At 41.5% G+C, this 20,118-nt stretch overlaps 1 protein-coding gene across 1 annotated transcript; it reads left to right on the forward strand.

The window, feature by feature from the left end:
- Positions 1–49: 49 nt before the first annotated feature.
- On the forward strand, positions 50–19,490 carry LOC143106837 (protein unc-13 homolog B-like). Its single transcript, XM_076271312.1, has 9 exons — positions 50–406; positions 749–887; positions 9,960–10,059; positions 15,363–15,480; positions 15,994–16,117; positions 16,789–16,862; positions 17,910–17,967; positions 18,601–18,639; positions 19,255–19,490. Exons 1-9 carry the CDS (start codon positions 50–52, stop codon positions 19,488–19,490), a joined length of 1,245 nt encoding a protein of 414 aa, XP_076127427.1.
- The last annotated feature ends 628 nt before the right edge of the window (positions 19,491–20,118 follow it).

Here is a 20,118-nt window from a genome sequence, read left to right on the forward strand (position 1 = left end):
AAGATGATGCACAAGAAAGTCCGCAAACAGTTTGCTGAAGACTAAGGGCATGGATTACTGGAACCATGTCCTGTGGTCTGATAAGACCAAGATAAACTTATTTGGTTCAGATGGTGTCAAGCGTGTGTGGCAGCAACCAGGTGAGAAGTACAAAGACAAGTGTGTCTTGCCTACAGTCAAGCATGGTGGTGGGAGTGTCATGGTGGGGGGCTGCATGAGTGCTACCGGCAGTGGGGAGCTACAGTTCATTGAGGGAACCATGAATGCCAACATGTACTGTGACATACTGCAGAAGCAGAGCATGATTCCCTCCCTTCGGAAACTGCGCTGCAGGGCAGTATTACAACATGATAACGACCCCAAACACACCTCCAAGACGACCACTGTCTTGCTGAAGAAGCTGAGGGTAAAGGTGATGGACTGGCCAAGCATGTCTCCAGACATAAACCCTATAGTATACAGTATATATACTCTTTTGCTCCCGTGAGGGAAATTTGGTCTCTGCATTTATCCCCATCCGTGAATTAGTGAAACACACTCAACACACAGTGAACACACAGTGAGGTGAAGCACACACTAATCACACACACACGAAACACCGATAAACGGAGATTCATTCTTTTCAAAGCACACAGTACAGTTGTACAGTTTTACCGATGTTATCAGATGTTATCGCGGGCCGCCATTGGCCCCCGGGCAGCACATTGAGAACCTATGCTATAGAGCATCTGTGGGGCTCAAACGGAAGGTGGAGGAGCCCAAGGTCTCTAACATCCACCAGCTCTGTGATGTCGTCATGGAGGAGTGGAAGAGGATTCCAGTGGCAACCTGTGAAGCTCTGGTGAACTCCATGCCCAAGAGGGTTAAGGCAGTGCTGGAAAATAATGGTGGCCACACAAAATATTGACACTTTGGGCACAATTTGGACATTTTCACTTAGGGGTGTACTCACTTTTGTTGCCAGCGGTTTAGACATTTATGGCTGTGTCATGTGATGTCAGTCATGTCATGGTGCATTTTATAATGTGAGTTGCTCATAAAGTTGTCTGGTAACACTTTATTATACCTAATTAATGCCTGTATTAGTGACTTGTAAGGCAACATTAATCATTTGTTAGGCGTGTATTCACAATTTTTTTTGTCAATTACGAATAAATAACCTTACTGATTAAAGAAGGAGGCGTGGCAAATTATGTTATGCTCCTCCCAAACTTCCGTTTGTAAACGCATTTCACGAATTCACATTCCGTAATTTGCGAACAGATAGCCTATAATAGCATAATAGAAAAGCATGTTTGGCGAAGTCTCCGGCCAGGGTCCTGAAGTGATTTGCGGGATCGTGCAGGAGTCAACTGCGCAGGCAGGAGTCAACTGCGCAGGCAGGAGTCATGCAGGATTCCGGCATACACCCCAAAAAATGTGTTAAAGATGAGGGACCCTATAGCCAGGACCACACAAACAAATTCAACGGGAGAGCGTAGTGATAGGCGTCGGAGGACCATGGGCCGAGAGTTTTGAGAGCTTGATCGGACAGGCCGTTATTTACCGCGTTGGTGGCTGCACCATAAAATAATGAGTCGACAACGGCCTGCTGGCATTCCGATTTGCATTAGAACAGCATTGAGCTGCGTTTGAAACCAGAAGCGAGTAACGGAGTGTCTTTAGTCTGGAGGGGGATCTATCCATGCGATGGAAAAAGTAATTAGCCAAATTGTATAGGGCTGCAGGAAAGAGTAGATGTTGAAAATGATAGCCCAAAACACACGGTTTTTGAAGTTCAACATCTAATGCACCACAATTTTAGCAATAAGCAATTAAAATAGGCTATTTGAAAACTCTATATTTGAAAATATGTCGCGCGTCAAAAAGCTGGGCGAAGCCCATCTTTATGCAAATGAATCCGTTGAACGCTAGGCAATACCGTAACGATCCACTTGCACGAGACTTCATTTTGTCGTGTCGCATAGATGTCGCGCTGCCTCCCCACGTTCAGTCGTGTGTGGGCGTTTTGTTAAAATTTCAGTTACCAGCTCATACTCAGTTCGTTTTAACGTATCTTAAGTGTTTTTCCACAAATGGACCACAATTTTAGGCATGTACTTAACAGTATACAACACATTAATAGCCTAAACAAACTATGCAAGCCATTTGGAAATCTTGTTTTATTTAAACTACTCAATGCAATCTCAAATCCTTACCAGAAACACCAACAGTCAATATATTCATCCAAATCCTAATTTCGTTTGTTTTATGGACTACTAGGTGGTCGTGGAAGAGATCGTTAAAACATTATTTGTCTTGTAAGCGGAACCAAAGTTTCACAGGCACCATTGTGGTAGAACAAAGGACCTACAACCTCGTCTTTTCATTGGAGAGTCGCCTCGCGTTCAACGGATTCATTTGCATAAAGATGGGCTTCGCCCAGCTTTTTAACGCGCAACATATTTTCAAATGCAGCGCTGCCTTCCCTGAATGCTTTGCGGGCGCGTTAAAGTCACTTGACGTCACCCATAGGACTAGAGTGGAAAGCGACACGACAAAATGAAGTGTCGTGCAAGTGGATCGGTACCGTAAGAAACAGGCGAGCGATTGGGTGCCCGTGAAGGAGCTGGGGAAGCCAATCTGCGCGACCGGTGACTTGGCTTCTGGCTTGACCAAACGCGTCTTGCGAGCGGAGTAACGCCGATGCTGCGATTTCAGCAGGTAGACTGCGAATAAATAACCTTACTGTTTGAAGGAGGCGTGGCAAATTCCGTCATGCTCCTCCCGAACTTCCGTTTGTAAATGCCATTAAGTACCAAAAGAGAATATGCATAACCCACTAGTATACTGTCTGAATAAATTCCAAATAGATAGGGAGAACAATTGTAGAATAAGCAAGTATATGACCTATGACCTATGCAGTATGTACTTACTATTCATGACTAGTAAGTACATACTGCATAGGCATTACTGATGATAATGTGCTTGCTGCTAAGGAACCAGTTTTCACTTTAGAATGGAAGCCTTTCTCCCAGTTAAGTGCTGTTTGACACAGCAACCTGGGCAGTGAAATACAGCAATGAGGTTGAGCCATATACTTGCTTATTCTACAACTGTTCTCCCACTATTCGGGATTTACTCAGACAGTATACTAGTGGGTTATACATATTCTCTTTTGGTACTTACTACTAGAATACAAGAATAAAGGCCTAATACGTCATGAACAAGAAATTTGTGAATACACGCCTAACAAATGATTAATGTTGCCTAACATATGCCTTACAAGTCACTAATACAGGCATTAATTAGGTATGTGTTAGTGGCTAACATGTGAACCTTAAAATAAATTCAACTCATTCTACTTTATGTGCAGTGAAGACCATCTGCTCCGTTCAGTAATTTCTATGTAAAATGCAGTGCACTTTACTTACTTGTTTAAAAACACATATAAATCCTGTTATATAATAATGTATCACAGTAAAACCTTCAATGGTCTCTTCATAACACTGGGATTCACCGGCGACAGCGGGATTACGCTTCCTCTTATGCACTGCTTAATGTATTTTATCCCTGATTGATGGCATATTATATTAGATTACAGGAGCTGATGATTTTGTTTGTTTATTATGGGAAATCGCATTTGTTTTAAAGTTCCGGGATTACACTATTCCAAACGCACATTTAGTATGTGTAAATGTAGGTCCATGACCCAAACTTTATTCATTCTAACAGAGTGTGACCTAAGTGGATATGACAGAGTGTCTGTCAGTGAGGTTCCTGAAATATTTTCTGTGTAGGTCTTGAAATATGAATCTCTGCGATGAATATGAAGAATAGGATGACAGAAATTGACAACTGGATAGACTATGATATGAGCTATTAGAAACCGCAGCATTTCCAAGCCCTGATGGACAAATGCATTGCATGACAGCTCTGACATCTATCTTGAATCCAATTTTCTGATTGAAAACATATTGTAGAGCGCTCCTACCACTGTCTATCTGCCTCAGTTGAGGTGAAAACTCAGTTATTATCCGGCATATGCATATAAGGAATGTAAGCACTCAAGTTTAGGCTATAATGTTGTTTATTTTGTTGTTTCTATATATATGTTTTAAAGTATATCTTAGAGCTTCACTTGAATCTAATAGTTTATAGTCATCACATCTGCATCAGGAAGCCATAATTCCCATACTGTCCTATATTTCATGCAGGCGATGCCTTTATAGTCAAGACTCAAGTGAACAGAAGTTGTTGATGGATTGTCTTTTCTGCCGCTTAGATACGGCCAACCATGTAGGCAAAATGAGCCGTGATTAGTCAGAAAGCTGCAGTGAGTTGTGCAGTGAGTTGCAAGCTCACTAAAATCTATAAACACGTGCAGTCAGAATGAAACAAAAATCTATCATGCAACCAAAATAGTGGTAATCTGCACAGAGGGTAGTCATAGGTGCTTTGATCAGACTGAAACAGACAGAAAATGAGGGGAACCATTAATTTGTTCTGCAGTGCAGTTTTACTGTTGCTCCTTGTTGGCTCATGAAGTTCATTATAGTGTCCATGAGAAATGCCCAGTTTGCTTTCTGCTTCAGATATCTGAAATCATTTGTGTATGTTTCCACAGTATTCACTTGAAATTGCCATTATTAATGCTTTAAGGCAGAGATTTACATTTACACTTACATTTACATTTACATTTATTCATTTAGCAGACACTTTTAACCAAAGCGACTTACAGCAAGAGGAGACCTTAGCTAGGAATTACTACTGCATCTGTCAATACTATTACTTGAGGGCAGGAGTGCCTACATTATAAGTACTAGTCAAAGTGTGGTAGGAGGAGGTAGAGGAGGGAAGAGAGGGAAGTGGAGAAGAAGGAGGTAGAGGAGGGAAGAGAGGGAAGTGGAGAAGAAGGAGGTAGAGGAGAGAAGAGAGGGAAGTGGAGAAGAAGGAGGTAAAGGAGGGAAGAGAGGGAAGTGGAGAAGAAGGAGGTAGAGGAGGGAAGAGAGGGAAGAGCATGGTAAGTGCGAATCAGGTGTGTCACCACTAGGAGAGGCCGTATGGAAGAGTTGGGTCTTCAACAGAGAGGGACGCTCCTGCTCTGGTGGCACCACTAGGAGAGGCCGTATGGAAGAGTTGGGTCTTCAACAGAGAGGACGCCCCTGTTCTGGTGGCACCACTAGGAGAGGCCGTATGGAAGAGTTGGGTCTTCAACAGAGAGGGACGCCCCTGCTCTGGTGGCACTTGGCAGATCGTTCCACCACTGGCGGACCACAGATGAAAATAGTCTGGATTGCCAGGCAATGGGGGCGGCAGTGCCAGACGACATTCCTTGGAGGAGCGCAGCAGCCGAGAGATCTCCATTCGAGTGGAGTGTTTAGAATTACTTTCTCTGAGAAAATTATTACTACATTGTCCTTCCTTAGGTTTGCTATACTATTTTCCTTGTGTTAAAGTTGTGTTTAATAGTGATTAACAAAAATTGTTCATGTTCCCAGGAAGAGTACAGTTGAACATATGCTTAACCCCATCCATTTGATGGTGTTTTAGTATTTTAAGGCACCAAATGAACTGTCTCTACTGTAACTCTGAAGGACATGTCTAACTTCAGTCACATTCAGTAGCCACTCCCTGTGCGATGATGGCTACACACCCAGCCCTAAAATGTCATGGCCTCAGCCCCAGTTCTGTCTTCATATGACTTATTTATTTTGAGTAGTCATCTGTCATCAAAAATGCATGAAGGTGGGAATCCCTGCGAAGCGTCTTTGTGCTCTTGGGAGATCACACATCAGCTAGCGTGTGTGTGTGTGTGTGTGTGTGTGTGTGTGTGAGTGTGTGTGTGTGTGTGTGTGTGTGTGTGTGTGTGTGTGTGTGTGAGTGTGTGTGTGTGTGTGTGTGTGTGTGTGTGTGTGTGTTTGTGTGTGTGGATGTGGTTGTGGATACGTGTGAAGATGTGGGTGTGTATTTGTTAGACAGAGAGAAGTCTGTGTAATTGTGTGTGTGTAGGTATGTTAAAGAAAGTGTGTGAGAGAGTGTGAGAGACAGAGAGAGAGAGAGAGAGAGAGAGAGATGATGAGAAGTATGTTTGACATAATGTGCTTATGTTTGCCTGGTGATAGTTGTACCTGGTTTGTGTAATATTAATGGCTGGTTCCCTTAAGAGAAAACACTTTGTTCTCCCTGTTGTGTTGGTTGTGATAATGTAGTCATGGATCCAGATGTAGTCATTGATAATGTAGTCATACATGTACAGTAGATCTAGATGTAGTCATTGATAATGAAGTTGGCATTATGCCAAGCCCTAAAGCAACTAGATGATTTTTTACTGTAACATTATTCCAGCCATTTTTTACCAAACATATATGAACTATGAGGCACAGAAGATGGACTATGCAGCTGCCATCACCATGCCTTTCCTGAAATTAATATAACAGGGAAGCTACACCAGGCACGTAACTGAAGCATTCCATTCGCGTTGCGTCTGACTAGCTTCCACTATAATCAATGGAAGTAGCTACACCAGACGTGATAGCGGTGTGTACGTTTGAAAAATATAGACCGTTCTTCTAAAATGGATTTTACACGTTGCGAACGGAATGCTTCAGTTACGCCCCTGGTGTAGCTTCCCTGTAATGCTGTGTTACATGAGGACTCTGTCTTAACAAAAGAACTACACTATTATACTTATACTTATACACACCATGTATTCCATATTTACTGGTATGGCAATAAAGGTCCATGCGGTGATCACCCTTTGGCCCTGTCCGACATTTATTTTTAATATTAATGTCAAATATCTGACAATTGGTCAAACCTCATGGACCAGCCTGAATGAAAATCGTAGGAAGTAATCTGACATCAGCCCCCTTTTCCTGCCTCAGCTCCTACCCATACAGGACACTGTGTGTGGCTGCCACGCCAGTGAGCTTTATATTACTAATTAAAGGCTGTGGAGATCATTACCGAGCGGTATGAAATTTTAATTAGGCCTCTCTGCACTGCCTAGATTTGCCAGTTTATCACTGAGTGACCTGGTTAAACTCCCTGACACGGGCCTCCAGTACAAGACCTACTGGCCACCTACTGACAGCAGGGTCGATTCATAGTTGGCCTTTTTTCCCTTTGCTGTCTCGATGATGTAACATTTCAGTCATTAATTACTCATTAGTCTTTTCGTAGCATATGCATATTGCATTTATACTGTATGGTAGATATTAAGTCTTACTCTATGTCTAAGTTTCAGAGGATGTGCTCAGAGAGAAAATAATAAATGAATGCCAGCTTTGGACTTTCCAGTACGGCGAGATTATAATCCATTTGTGGATTTAAATCTGCGTACTGATACTGTGCTCTGTATAATAATCTGTGTTGCATCCAATAGTATCCAGTTCTGTGTGGATGATGCATAAATGCAAAACACACTGTCATCATCAGAAATCACTCATTTCACCTACCAGTTGCCCTAAACCAGATGTTATGCTCAACTTTTAAAACCGATGCAGATTCTGTTCTATCGGCATCAATTTCGTCCATTTTTCATCCGTTCACTTCAAGCTTACAGATACAGTATGAATTAAATGAATCTGCATATGAAAGGAACTTATCCATTTTCATATGAGTGTCTGCTAACCTGACTCTCGCCAGATGAATTTCGTTCCACCTAGCTCCGCCTAGCTCCACTCATATGAGTGGAGCTAGGCAGAACGAAATTCATCTGGCGAGAGTCAGGTTACGTGTCTGCATCTCCAACAGTGTTCCTGTCTGCCTCTTGTCAAACAACCAACCATTAGTGTCTCATACATATGACATGTTCTAGAGAGATGGGACATCTCATCTGGTGTGGACAGATGGAGATAGGCCACCACCATGTAGACTTCAATCTGACCTCCTGCCTTGGCTTGAAAGGGCATTGCCCACTATCTTTGTGATTTCTCCATGAGGAGAGAGGCCTGGGGTGGTGGTTTAGGAGGGGGAGCCTGGCAGGCAGGCAGGTAGGCCCCGAGTGATTGTCTGGTAGTGGTGGTGGTGATGACAAGACAGGTAGATGGCTACTCCAGAAGGAAGGTCATCAAATAGGGATTACATATAGGCCTCTCAGGAAGGGTTCCTCATTTCACTGAAGCGGAGGTGGAGGAAAACACACACTTGACCTACACATGTGCACACACACACACACACACACACACACGCACACACACACACACACACCACACACACACACACACACACACACACACACACACACACACACACACACACACACACACACACACAGGATTGCTTGTGTTCATTAGACATTTGAGTGATGGTGGAATAAGTTATCTCCATGGGAAATATTATAAGAGCCTTGTTGTTTTCCTTATGATGAGTGACTACATACTAATGGTTGATAGCTTTGGATAGAGTCTTGAGAGATTCAGCATCACCTTCTGCATCACCTCTGGCTAATCCAGTATTATATCTGGGGACAGTGCCTGTCTATGAGAAAACACCAAAGTTTAAACTTTCCAGATATTTTTAATTTATAATGCTAAGAGAAATCATGACAACAACACATGCTCATTGACTGTGTCAACTGAAGAGTCAAGAGACTGAGACAGGAGACCACATGGTATTAACATTTTCATGATTATGTGATGTCATGTTAAATATATTATAATGTTCATTGAGAAAGGAAGCATGCTTTGCTTGGGTTTAATCTGATGGAACCCTTGTTCACTTCCATTTCTGGTCTCATTCTATCTTCCTAATTCTTGATGGATCTGATAATAATTCTTCTGTGGGGGAACTGCACTCAGAAATCCCCTGTAATTGGGTTTTGGGTCCTTTTATATCCCTCCTGACTGTAATAAGTTGAAACGATAACATTAGTTCTTTTTTTTTTTTTTTAAGTATATTTTTGGGCTTTTTTATGCCTTTATTGCAGATAGGATAGTGGAGAATGACAGGAAGTGAATGGGAGAGAGAGTCGGGGTGGGATCCGGAAAAGGACCACGGGGCGGGAATCGAACCCGGGTCGCCGGCGTACGGTGCAGGTGCCCCAGCCAGTTGCGCCACGGCCGGGGCCAACATTAGTTCTTTTAACAAAAAGAAAGAAAAGAGAAATGAGCGAGACACGGCATGACAACATGAAAGTATATAAATGCACAGGCTGCTCTTACATGCTAGTGAAGTGGGGTGGTGGTGGTCTAGTGGTTGGGGATACGGGGTTCCAAATGGAACACCAGAGGGGTTTGAGTTCAATCATAGGGGCGTCCACTGTTGTGCCCTTGAGCAAGGCTGTTAACCTGGAGTTGTTCTAGGGGGATTGTTCACTCTGGACAAGAGCGTCAGCTAAGTAACAAAACAAAGTAAAGTGTCAAATTAACAAATCCGAACTTGCTTTTTCAGATGTTGTGACATGAAATGGTAGACAAGGACAGAGTCAAGATGTCTATAATGCCAATTTAGGTTTGGTGCAGGAATTTAAGAGACAAGCTAATTTAAACAAGCTAATTTAGAAACACTGAGGTACTGCAGTCCTTGTACATCTTTACATCTTTTTAATCTAAATGTGAATGTGTATAGTACAGGTGCATTTCATTCAAAAGACCTTGCCTTGGGTCCTTAAACTTCCCAGTGGTAAGTCAGTGTTGCTCTCTCAGTTCTAGATCTTAAGTCCATATTCCCAGAGGCCAGTGAGGGTTCCCCACCTGCTTGGGCATGGCAAAGACAAGGTTTTGAGAGGGATATGTAATCGTATGTAATATGCCCATGGCTACTATGTGATTACATTACCGGGGTTACTAGGATTTATTATGCTCTGTATGCGCTTATGTGTAATTCAATTCAGGTTGACCTGTACCATAAATGTAATATCAGACAAATGGCTCTGATGGTATAGAAAGAGGTGGGATGAAGTATGTCTGATATTGACAATATAATACCAAATGAGACTGTAGCCTAATGCAATTTTCTTAACTCTCTCTTTCTAGATAAGTTCAATGTCTACGTGACATTAAAAGTGCAGAATGTTAAGAGCACGACTATCACCGTCCGAGGGGACCAGCCCTGCTTTGAGCAAGACTTCATGTTGTGAGTACTCCTCTGCCTCCCTGTCCAGTCTGTTTGATAAGACAATAGATACATTACGTAAAGCACACTACTTGAAGCATGATGTATAGAATATGCCATCCATGTGCTCATTCCCAAATGCTTTACCTACTTGTACTTATTTTATTTGTCTAACGTGGGACCTGACATTTATTTATTTTTTCTCAGTTAGAGAGGAATTAAGACTTGGGCCATGGTTTGTGGCTTGTATCTAACCTATTGTGTCCACAAACTCTTGCCAGTAATAAGAATGTCTTTAACCCCGTTGTCAAGATTGTGTTGTATTCTGTTTTTAATACTTGTGGTTCTTCCTGAAATGGTTTCTCATTGAAGGCTTGTGACTACCGATTGTGTTGCTGACCTTTGATTTACTCTCTCCAAATTGCTAGTAGTTTTATCAGAAGTTGGCGACTGTGCGTGCTGGATCTCCCCCTCCTTATAATGTTCTTTTCCTCACTGAAATTGCATTTCCCAAAAAAATGTCACAAAAGAATCTATTTTGCCCCTCAATTTTTATGTTTTGAAATACCAAAAGGGCAGTCATTTGTTTCGTCATTTGCCCCTTCAAATATAATATAAGAATAGACACACGCACACACACACGCACACACACGCACGCACGCACGCACGCACGCACGCACGCACGCACACACGCACGCACACACACACACACACACAATGATATTTTGGCATAATGACAAAGGGGTGGACGTCCCAGCCATTTGATTCCCTAATAACACAGACATTATTTTCAGTAAAAGATTGGATAGATCAGTTAGTGTAATTGGACATTTGTAAACTGAAAAAAAAGTATTAGTATTAATATTAGTATTAGTATAAACTATTTCTTCATGACAGCACAACAAGTCAGCACAAGATGCTTTTGGATCACTATAAATGATTGAAACAGGGTGCTTTATGACTATGGCTTTGATTGTATCAGTGCTGAAGGATCTGATTTATCAAGTGTGTCTTGGGAATACAGAAGATGTATTTGAAATAAGGTGAATGGAGAGAGAAGTGTAGAGGCTCAGAATGAAAGGATCATTAAGTCATGACAGCTCAGATGAGAACCTGGACAATAGTTAATCTCATTACGTTCACATCTCTTAGTACAACGATGGCCTTAATGAGTGGATTGCATGACTGTAGGTCATACACTGAGATGCCTTAGCCACAGCTATCCACAAAGTGTTGTTTCCGGCAGATGTCAGGCCTTGGGGCTGTCGTGGGCAGTAGGATAGTGTGCTAAGCATTGTGGGCCAGTGTGGCTCAGCCTCTTTCCCTGATGTGTTGTGTCGTGATCCTCGTGTCACGAGGAAGCCTCTCAGTTGCGGGATTATAAACCTGCTGCCGTCCACCCTGAGCTGGGAGAGCTAAAACACAGAGGGATTTACTCAGAGAAATAAAGACAGGAAGATGAGATAAACAGAGAGAAGGAGGGAGGACAGCAAAGAGAGAGGAATAGAGAGACCAGCCAACTGGTTTTCTTGAAACATGCCGTAAATGTCTGCAGACTGTGGAAGGTGTAGATAAAAAAATAGATCAACTATTCAACCAAGTTCATGAATAAGATTGTCTTATCCCAGAAAGTTCTGGTTATTTAATGCTAGTAATGCCATTTATCCACCTGAAGAAATGGCCTTTCCAGCATTATGCACTGTTGTGTGCAGAGCTAGGATTTCCTGTTAGCCCCCTTAATTGGATATTGTGTAGCTGCCTGAACTGTGTGGATAGCAAAACCCTATTTAAACCAAGGAAATGATACATTCAGCCTGAAATACATTTGGGCCTAAAAGCATGTCCACACACTAAGAGGCTTAAATTTGGTTAAAATGGATGCAGTGGCATGGTCGTAATCCAGAGCGTACATCCTGCCATATCTACATTTAAAAACTACCTGTATTAAAAAAAAACATTACATTGCACAGAAACCTTGTCCTTTATCAGGTTTAACAATAGGACATCCAGAAAAGCCCACATATGTCAAGAGCAATTTGCAATTCTATACAATCATTATGCTACTGGGTGCATTGTGGGTAGGCAAAAAATGTGGCCCTTAATTACACATGTTGCTCTACAGTTATTTTCTCTGTTTTTTTTTACCTCCTTTCAAAAAAGACCTTTGTGATTGGATAAAGTTGACTACTGTGTCAACAGATAGAACAGTAATCAGTGTTCTTGAGTCCAAATTCATTCACTATTCGCTGTTTTTGTGGAGAAAGCTTGCATTGACCGAAATGACCACATAAAGTGTGTAGTTTGGAATACTGTGCCTTACAGAAGAAGGGAAATGTGCACAAATTCTATATGTAATGTAATATATGAAATATATTACTAAGCTAGCATTCTTCAACGCGTTGTCTTTGTAAGCAATAATGTATAGAACGTGATCATTATCAGAAAATTGGATTATTTTCCGATAATGACCGGCGTTCTATACATTACACTGCTTATTACACGGCTACTTGACAAAAACGAAAAAATAAACACCACATGATATGACTATATTTATTTGTTACCGTTTAATCTTGGCTTTTGCTGAGAAACAAATAGTTCGAGAAACAGCAGAACACCGAAAGTTGGGAAGGCCCATTCAAGTGAATGGAGCATTCTGCAGCATTATGAAGAGCCGTGTAATAAATATTCATAATTGACAGTCAATTCAATGTGATAATGCTATTATGCAGTACAGTATGTACCGTACATGGCATTTCCTTGTGCATGGAATAACAATATCTGATAATCTGATTCAACATGTAGTGCTTGACGGCCTGACGTCTCTGTGACGAAGCAGCCATCATGTCCGGCACGTGGGCTAAGCTGAGCCTGTAATACACGGCTCTGCCTGCTGCGACTCTAGCATGTGGCCATCTGAGGTCAACCGACCGCCGCTCTCTGCACTGTGTGTGTGTGTGTGTGTGTGTGTGTGTGTGTGTGTGTGTGTGTGTGTGTGTGTGTGTGTGTGTGTGTGTAGGCGGGTGTGTGTGTGTGTGCGTTAAGAGATCAGAAGACGAGTCAGGCGTTTATCTGGTGTGCCGCGGGTTAACACGCAGGCACGTGCTAGCTTCTCACTCAGGGATTAGGCCCAGCAAGGCCGAGCTCTCTCTCTCTCTCTCTCTCTCTCTCTCTCTCTCTCTCTCTCTCTCTCTCTCTCTCTTTCTGTCTTTCTCTAGGCAGCAGTGGGTCAGTGCTTTAGAAGGGATGGAGAGAGCATAAGAGTGAGAGAGATAGAGGAAGAAGAAGAGTGTTAACTCAATGGGTCTTAATTTAAAGATAGAGTGTTAAAGCAACACCAAAGAGTTTTAAAGATAGAGTGTTAAAGCAACACCAAAGAGTTTTAAAGATAGAGTGTTAAAGCAACACCAAAGAGTTTTAAAGATAGAGTGTTAAAGCAACACCAAAGAGTTTTAAAGATAGAGTGTTAAAGCAACACCAAAGAGTTTTTTGTACCTTAAAATAATGTTTCTAAAATGTTTCCGTGGTTCATCAACTCGTAACAGGGTGAACGGCACTTCTGCATTCGCTTCGCGGCCCTCTATCGGCTATAACCGCACTATGTAAGTTTGCCAGATCGGGTAGCGGATCTGAATCCTGCCTTTTATCAGCTGCCCAGAGATAATGACTTATGTTTGTAGCATTTTAGTAGATGTGACATATAGGTTTGCCCTGCCTCTCTCAGTTCAGTTCAGTTCAGGAGCCATATCCCCTGTAGTGACTGTGGTTCTCTGCTTTTTCCAATAAACAGCAGGGCACCATAGAAACCCACCCTCTCTCTGTCATCTCTTTGAGTGTATATTTACCGTGGGGAGATATTAATCCCTTCATGCCCCATATACTGTCCTCATTCAGATCTTCAGGTAATTATACAGACACACACACACAGACACACACACAAACACACACACACACACACACACACACACACACACACACACAAATAAACAAACAAACACGTTCCAATTTCTTACTGTGAGACCTAGAAATAAACTCATTAGTGCCTCTCATTTGGGAAAGCGACTGGGTTGCTAGAGTGCCATACCCCAGGTAGTCCTTTACCTGTTGTGTTTTATTTTACATACCAACTGGTTCCCTGTCCATACCTTATCTCTCACTTCAACATTGATAATTTCTAACATACTGTAGTCATAATCATTTACAATAGTGGGTAACACTTTACTTGGCAATGTCGACATAAGAGTGACATGACACTGTCATGACACATGAAACCTAACCCTAACCCTAATCCTATAACCCCAACCCTATCCCTAACTCTAAACCTAACCCTAACCCTAATCCTAACCCTAACTTGTTATGACAAAAACCGAATGTCACTTAATAACAGAAGCGTTAACGTTTATGACTTGTTTATGACATGTTCATGACAGTGTCATGTCACTCTTATGTCAACACTGTCAAGTAAAGTGTAACCCAATAATGTGTCTTTTAGCAAATCTCCTGGGCTTCATTCACCAGAGACAGGCAGCTTATTGAACACAGTTTACTGTATTACACTGTGGTACTGTATGTGTTTTTGGGCGGTGCATTTCAGTGAGGTTTTCGTTCCTACCCCTCTGCTGTTCAACAGACCAGATGGTATTCTATTGACCTAGAGTCCCCTAGGTGTGCTAAATTGATGATTTGATCATCTTTCTCTTGGGATGTGGGTTACTGTCAGAGAATGTTTACATATCTGTCAGGGGGCGATTATGTAAGGAGTGGGGTGGCACAATGGGGTCTGTTAATTCTGCAGTTGTTGTGGAAACTGTCCATTTCATGCCATATCCTCTTGGCACTTCTTGAGTGGCCTGAGTTTAGCTGGTAGAAAAATTTTGAAAAGCATGAATATGCAGATGAGTCTCTTGCCAACCGAAAATGAATTGGGGGGATATTCAGTGGTTTAAATATGCATGTGTGTCAGGCCTGGCAGTTTAGGAGGTAACTAATATTCTGTCCAGTTCATTATCATGATCTTTTTGGCACTGCCCTAAAAATATCCACTGCTGTCGGCACCTCTACACAGGATGTTTGTGCACTGCAGTGGGCAGTTCAGTTGAAGAGAAAAAACATAGGTATGATTACGCTGTCTGAGTGACAGTAGCATGTTCACAGCATAAATACAAACACATGCTTGTTCGTTTGTGGATATTTTCTTGGACATATTGGTTTGAGCAAGTGGTGATGAGCAAATCTATTAGTGTTTTTCAAACAATTCTATGTGTAGAGTAAAATGTGTGCTTTCCATTGTGCTGTCTAACTTACTCCCTCTGTTTTATTCCCGATAGTGAGATCAATCATCTGGAGTCGGGGCTGGTCGTGGAGTTATGGAACAAGGGTTTGATTTGGGACACAATGGTGGGGACTGCCTGGATCCCACTGGATACCATCCGCCAGTCAGATGAGGTGAGCCCATTTACTGGCAAGTCTAAACACTCATCATTACCAAAATAATGTCATATCAGATTTTACCATACAGGTAGGCAAAAGCACAAATATGATTGATTATAGTTGTACTCTTTGATCTAGAATGAATACACCAAAGTAATACACCAAAGCACCAGTGTGACTTGAGACCAGACCAGAGAACTTGATTTTTTTCTATAGTGCTTTGCAAAGGACTATGGGTGATGGGCTTTTGCACTGCCTATGACCATGAGTACAATGAGAGTGTATTTCACAGCCTCTGGTGAATCTGTTGAGGGTTGAATACCAACTTCCGGTGTGTAATGCTGCAGTTTGGCATTCAGTTAGTGGATGGAAACCTTTTGTGAGTTAGAAACAGCCTGCTCTTCTTGTAGTTATCAATAATGCATCTGAAAGAGTTTAAATCATCTTGAGTTAAATTTTAAATACTCTCTCTGGGTCTCTCCTCTGGCTTTCCCTCCTTCCCTCTCTCGCTCTGCGTCTTCTTTGCAGGAGGGTCCAGGTGAGTGGACATATCTCGACTCCGAGGTCCTTATGAAAGCCGATGAGATCTACGGCACCAAGAGCCCTACGCCGCACCAAGTACTTTTAGACACCCGCTTTGAGCTCCCTTTTGGTAAGTCCATTTCTTTCTTTTTTTTTTCATTCTCTCTCTCTCTATCTCTCTCTCTCTCTGTGTCTCTTTCTTCTTGTTCATCCTCTGTCTTGTCCCTCTTCCTGACTGGCTTCTTCCCTCTGGCTTTCTCCTTGTGATCATGTTACACTCCTTCCATATGAACTTAAATAAGATTATATCTTGACAGTCTTTACTGCTTCCCTCTGTAGATTTGCTTTAGAATGCACAGCTATTCAAAGGTTTGTTCCATGCTCATTGGTACTTGGGTTATGGGGAGATGTGTGTATGCATGCATGCTTATTCAATATATTACCAAGTTCCTTGTTTTATATGTGATTTTAGTATGAAACCTTAAATCCAGGGGCTCCTTACTCTATCTGTATGTGCTATAAAAAAGTATTTGATGTCTATTTTCTGTTTAGGGAAAGTGTATATGTATGGAGGTTGATCTATTTCTGATGTTCCTACAGGAACCGTAGGCATCTCATGCTATATTAAAGGGCCATAAATATGCTATGTGTGCACTCCATGCTTTGGATGGAAAAGACCTGGGACTGACTTGGGGAATGAGAGAGAGAGAGAGAGAGAGAGAGAGAGAGAGAGAGAGTGGTTGAGCAATGCTTTGTTCAATGCCTTGTACATGCCTTTCTGACCCATCTTGGCCTTGGCAGACATTCCCGACGACGAGGCCCAGTACTGGACCAAAAAGCTGGAGCGCATCAATACTATGCGGGTACATGATGAGGTAAGGATGCTCGGCTGGAGGCGCTTCAGTTCGCTTTTTTTCTCACAACCAACTAACCGGAGCACAACATGTCACCATGCCTTCAACGAAATGTTGAGGAAGAGAAAAGAAATGGGGTTTTGCAAATTCGGTGGATGGGTGATTTTCTCGTAACACATTTGCATAACTTGCTGTAATAGAACAGTTACAATAGCTGCTGTACTTGAAATAAGCATAGAACAAGGCACATGCCCACTATGTGAAATTATTTATTTTAAGGTTTATTTGACATGGACATTGCACATTAATAAACATGAAATGTAAATATGCCAGAATTAGCCAAAATGTTACATCTGTTGTCCATGGACCAGTGTTAAAAGGTCAGATACACCTAAAAGAAAATACACATCATGGTAAAGTATACATAGTATAGTAAATGTTAAAAGGACACAAAGCACATAAAACAAGCAATAATAATATCATAATTATCATTATAAATGTTAAATGACTGCATAATGTGTTGTTTTAGTGCTTGTTTTATTCCCAGTATGTATTCCCTGTATGTAGGACTCTACTGTGGTAAAGGTATATGAGCTGTTACTAAGATGACTTGCCTGTTTAAATGAGCAGGAATAAATTATGCCTGAATATCTGACATGAGTAGTTCACAGGTAATTGCAAATATCCTTTTCTTGGCATGTTACGAGCTCAAGAATGTCACAATCAAAAGAAGGATCTGTACACTGTATTAGAAGAAAGTTTCATGGAGCTTCTAATACACTGCAGATCCCTCTTTGGATTTTTACCTCCAGCTTGAGTTTTGATCTAGCACAAAGGTGTTAGATGTGCGTAGTGTGTAATACCCTGCACTCCACTTTGTCTCACGAGCTCATGAACGCCATCCCCTGGAAATGTACAGTGACAGCAATAACTTACACTGAAAGACTAGAAAGTCATCCAAAACAGCTCTGCTAATTATTCACTTATTACTAAATTAGTTTAGTTACTATAGTTTGCCACTGTTTTCACATGCTACCTCAGCCCTAACACTTCCCCCACTGTTCCCAGTATCCACAGCAAGATGAAGCCCAGCGCAGACAGCTTCCCTCAGTCCCTTCACAGTGCTGTGAGTATGATCGGCTCTGTCGATTTTACTACTACTACTACTACTACTACTACTACTACTTCTTCTTCTATTGCTGTCCTACTATACTACTATGAGTAAATGATGTTGAATTGTTCAGATTTTGAACTTCTCCCTGTTAAATGTGTTTGTCTGATCCTTTGAATGTATGTTTTGTTCTCATGGGTATTCATTGTCATTTGTATTTTTTCTTTTTCAGTTGAAAAGCTCTTTACCCAAATGTACCCAAATGATTCCATTTTTGGACTTTAGATGGCGTCATACACCATCTTTAGTTTTTCTGTTACACTGGTTGTCATTGTGCTTTTTTGACATTTTTAATTTTTATGTTTAAGATCATTAAGGTTTACATGACATTTACATCGGAGTGAAGTGTAGTCTTCGCACTGACGTGTGTGAATCTAATATTAGTCCAAAAGCAAATGGTCGAATTAAGAAATGACAGTTTCAAATTGCAATTCCACATCCTTAAATAGACACAATTTGGCATTAAAACTAACTCTATCACAAAGTGTGTGTGCATCAAAGCCACAGAAGAACATGTCTTAGAATTAGATGTAGGGTTATTTTCATAGGTACATTTGTTTTTGTTAATGTTTGCTTCCAAACCTTCAGGCGACTGGAGTTACTTTGGCTGGAGTGATCAACAGCAGAGTATGTACCTCAGCTCTCCTCGCTTGTCATCTCATTTTCTAACATGTTTTTTTTTTTTTTTTCTTGTGCGACTTCTGCATGCTGAGTCACACACCATTCAGACAGTGGGCCATTGAATTTTGTTTGCATCTTCCCAATTATCTTTTGTGGATTTTTTTTTCTTTGACTAATCACTGGCATTCTATCTCTGACCCTCAGTCACCTCCATCTCTTGTCACACCCATGTTCATCTCACACTTATGACTGTAATGTTCAGAGCCGTTGTTTGTCATTGACCATGTTGACCCCTCCTTCACCGCTTTCATCATCTGTAACTCAGTCTCTTGTGTGATTTCAAGGACAGTTGACTGCTGCCATGTGTTGAACTGTATCCAGTATTGTTCTATGCAGTTTAGTTGGGGCTTTTGTTATGGAAGACTATAAATGACAATTAAGGCAGCTAATGTAATCAAATTTATATTTTGAAAAAGCTATACATTGTCAAACCATTGGGGACAAAACATTCCATTACATCCAAAAAAATCAAAATCAGAACTTCCTGCATGACTCCTTTTGCTTTTCCATATTTATCCTTGCCATTAGCTAACTAATTCTTTGTCATCAATTAAACTTTAGCATTGGAGGACCACGACAGCGCAGTGGATGACCGGGACAGTGACTATCGCAGTGAAATCAACAGCCGCCCCCCACGTTACCACACCACGTCTCAGCCCAACTCATCATTGCATCAATACCCTATGGGACGACGGCTCTATCAGTCCGGTACAGATTCCACTCAAAACTATGAGCCGGACTACAGGGAATCAAGAGGGCCCAGGTACATAATCACAAGGACACCCTCACTCAGATAATGCATACGTTCAGACAGTAGAGTTGTTACATCAAGTCATTCTTTAGTTGAAATTGCACAGCAAGCTACTAGGAATAATTTATTTACAACATTATTTGTTTGTTTCATTTATCATATTTATATGGTTTGCATAATGCCTATCATATATTATTTTACTTGATTTGTACTCTTTATTCATTTCAGTTTGACTGTCTTGGTGTTCTGTTTAACATTGCATGTCATCATTTATTTTCTGTATTTTTCATTTCTCTTCCAAACCTATTTTCCCTTGCATGGATTTAAACATTACTTAACTGACACACAGACGGTCTAGTAGCAGAGGAGCTGTCCAGATAGTTCCAGTTGATTCTGGTATGGGAGTGGAGGACTGGGAGAACCAGTACAAAATTCCAGATGTCTTAGATGACTATCTGGAGCCAGAACAGAAAAAATGGGCTGATGACGACGACGCAAAAAGTGAAATTTACCGTATTGTCAGCAGTCCAAGTGAATCTAAAGGCAGTCGGTTCTATCAGACGGTGGAATGTGATGCCGTTTCCCCAGAGGAGTATGATGAAACAGGTCAGCCAGTTGAAGGAAGCCATGGTTTGGGCAGTGGAGAGGTGCGCCTTATTTATAAAGAAGCTAGT

The sequence above is a fragment of the Alosa pseudoharengus genome, unplaced genomic scaffold (genome assembly GCF_046254945.1).
Source record: "Alosa pseudoharengus isolate Yale_2024_CS ecotype anadromous, Long Island Sound unplaced genomic scaffold, YU_APseudo_1.1 YU_APseudo_1.1_scf_6, whole genome shotgun sequence".
NCBI lineage: Eukaryota > Metazoa > Chordata > Actinopteri > Clupeiformes > Clupeidae > Alosa > Alosa pseudoharengus.